We start from the raw sequence: 2,768 nt of genomic DNA on the forward strand, positions 1-2,768 counted from the left end.
GGATCGATACCGACCATGCGACCAGGAAAAAACGTCTAGGTTTGCTCTTAGAAATTTTATCAATGCTAATTTTACTTCTAGCAGCAAACCTTTGCCGATTTTGAGTTTCCTGGTTGGGATACTTGGGTCGATTTCTATCTCTTCCAATTCTTCTACTGGCCCAACATTTGTATTTGGTTCCTCAAGTTGGGGATCCACATCTTCGTCCCCGCCTTGGGCGGCTCCCTATTTGGCAATGCTTTTCCCCTGTCCGAACTCTGGCCAGAGGATTCTTCCTTTTTAGCCTTGGTCATGGCAAGGTTATAACATTCTCGTGCAACTTGTTGATTTCCTTTAGGCACCCTACCCCATTCTTTGTTGGGAACTTGATGCACGAATGGAAAATTGATGTGACAGTCTTTAGGTCATAAAGGCTGGTCGGCCTAACATAACAATAAAAGTCGACGAAACATAAATTATCAGAAACAATGCCATCACAATTATGCTCCTCGGAGCTTTCCAACAGTGAGAGGTAGACGAATTTGCCCCAAAGGTGTGACACTCTGGCCGGAGAAACCATACACCGGTTGGGTAGAGGGGATCAGATCTTTGAGTTGGAGTCCCATCTTTTCATATGGTGTTTTGAACAGAATATTTGCAGAAGCTCCATTGTTCATCATAGTCCGGGCCATTGTTTTATTTGCTATCTGTACTTCCACGACTAAGGGATTGTTGTGCAGGTTCTGAACGTGGATAGTATCTTCTTCAGTGAAGGTTATAGTGGGTTCCCCTACCCGTGGCATTTTTGGCTTCCTTTCTTTTACGGCCAAAACTACTTCATTTTGTTCGTGTTGTAAAGTTCGGACATACCTCTCCCGAGCTTTGCCTGAATCTCCAGCGATGTGTGGGCCCCCAATGATGACTTGTAAATGCCCATCCACTGGTGGTGGCATTAGTAGGTCTTGGTTGTTGTCTGCTTGGGCGTCCAGCTGATTCTGATCGGCTTTGACGTACGTTTTCACATTCGGGTTATCAGGAATTCAATTTCCCGCTTCAAGTCGTTGCACTCATTTGTGTCGTGGCCATAGTCACCATGAAAACGGAAAAATTTGGGCATATCCCACTTGTTTATGTCCTTTTTAATTAGAGCAGGTTTTTTGTACGAGACCACAAATTGGGTTGCCATGTAGATTATCTCTAGGTCGTCAGTTAGGACAGAGAAGGTAGTGAATTTGGAGGCATTTTCTCTTAGTGTTTGTTCGGCTTTGCCTGCGAACTTTCCCTTCTACCTGTTGCCTTGTCTGCCATTGTTATTGGACCTTTTGCCACTCAAAATTAAGCTAATTGGATATTGTTGGTTCTGAGCAGATACTCCTACTGAGGGGACCTGTGGCTTGCCTGACCTAAGTTTGACATCTGCTCGATGAATGGCCTCTTCGAGCTTGATAAACCCATCTGCTCGGTCTAAAAACTCTGCCATAGATCCTACAGGGCCACTTTTTTTGATGTCCTTCCATAGTTCTCCAAGTACTTCCATGCCCCCCAGTATTGCGGTCAGCCTCCCTTCTTCAGTTAACCTTGCTACTTTCGTAGCTTCTGTCATGAATCTACTTATATAGGCTCTGAGAGGCTCTCCTGATCTTTGTTTTACTTCGACCAGGTCTTCCAAATGTAACGAGAGTTGACGAGAAGAAGAGAACTGTGCATGGAACTCCGAGGAGAAGGCTTTCCATGAATTAAACCTTCTTGGTGGTAACTTAAAATACCACTGATGTGCGGCTTTTGAAAGTGTAGCAGGGAATACTCTACACCGCACATCACCTCGTACCCCTTGTAAATCCATTTGAATTTCAAAATATTTAAAATGTGACAAGGGATCCTCCTTCCCTGTGTACATCTTCCAGGTCAGCGTTTTGAACTTGAGGGGTATCTCCAGGACATTGATCTCGAGAGTGAAGGGTGATCAGTGTGCTCAGTCCAGCTCGAGATCAGTGAGTTTTTGGTCGGCCAGGCTTTGGAACATATTTTTTAATTCATCTAACTGTGCTTGCACAGATGGGTGAACTAGTTCAGCCTCTTGGCCGACCTGTGTCACATCAGGATCTCTTAAAGTTGGGTCTTAGATGTGGATACCGGGCTGAGCGACTGGTTGAACATCTTGTTCGTTCAGACCTTGCATCCTATTCACATTATTCCTAAGATCATGGGTTGTGCCCAATCTATTAAATACTGAAACACCAGGTTTCCTCAGTGTTTGATTGGTTTGACCAGTTTGTTGGCAAGAACTATCAGCTTAGATGGAATTATTAGGTATAACTCCAACTAAGGAATTGTCGAATATGGTTTGGACACCTACCACTTGGCCCATAGGTGGAACCTGTGATCGGGGATTGGACGGTTGACCGTTATGAGTTTGGGCGGTATGCCCAGTAGGAATTTCTTCTATTTCACTCAGCGGGATACTGGACGTAGCAGCTGGTTGCTGATTAGCAACTTGATAGGCTTTCCGTATCAGTACAGTGGCCTGTCTTGTTTGGTCATTGATGGCTGCCTACTGAGCCTTCAATGTTTCCATCTCCCTATCCCTCCATTCAATGAACTAACGCCTCTGCTCTTTGAACACAAGGTTCGTTGTAGCACGGAGCTCTTCCTGATCATGATGCAAGGTATTAGTGTGACCTTGCATGAGTCCAAGAGCATTGCAGAGGTTCTGAATCTCGGTATCATCTCCTATTATTGTTTGATCATTGGTTGTGGACGGGATTCCAGTGGTGGGAGTGCTCTGATAG

At 44.9% G+C, this 2,768-nt stretch overlaps 1 protein-coding gene across 1 annotated transcript; it reads right to left on the reverse strand.

Moving 5' to 3' along the window:
- Positions 1–1,264: 1,264 nt before the first annotated feature.
- LOC115695086 (uncharacterized) lies at positions 1,265–1,822 on the reverse strand. The gene has a single exon (XM_030622179.1). It carries the CDS (start codon positions 1,820–1,822, stop codon positions 1,265–1,267), a length of 558 nt encoding a protein of 185 aa, XP_030478039.1.
- Positions 1,823–2,768: the final 946 nt, after the last annotated feature.

The sequence above is a fragment of the Cannabis sativa genome, chromosome 6 (genome assembly GCF_029168945.1).
Source record: "Cannabis sativa cultivar Pink pepper isolate KNU-18-1 chromosome 6, ASM2916894v1, whole genome shotgun sequence".
Lineage (NCBI taxonomy): Eukaryota > Viridiplantae > Streptophyta > Magnoliopsida > Rosales > Cannabaceae > Cannabis > Cannabis sativa.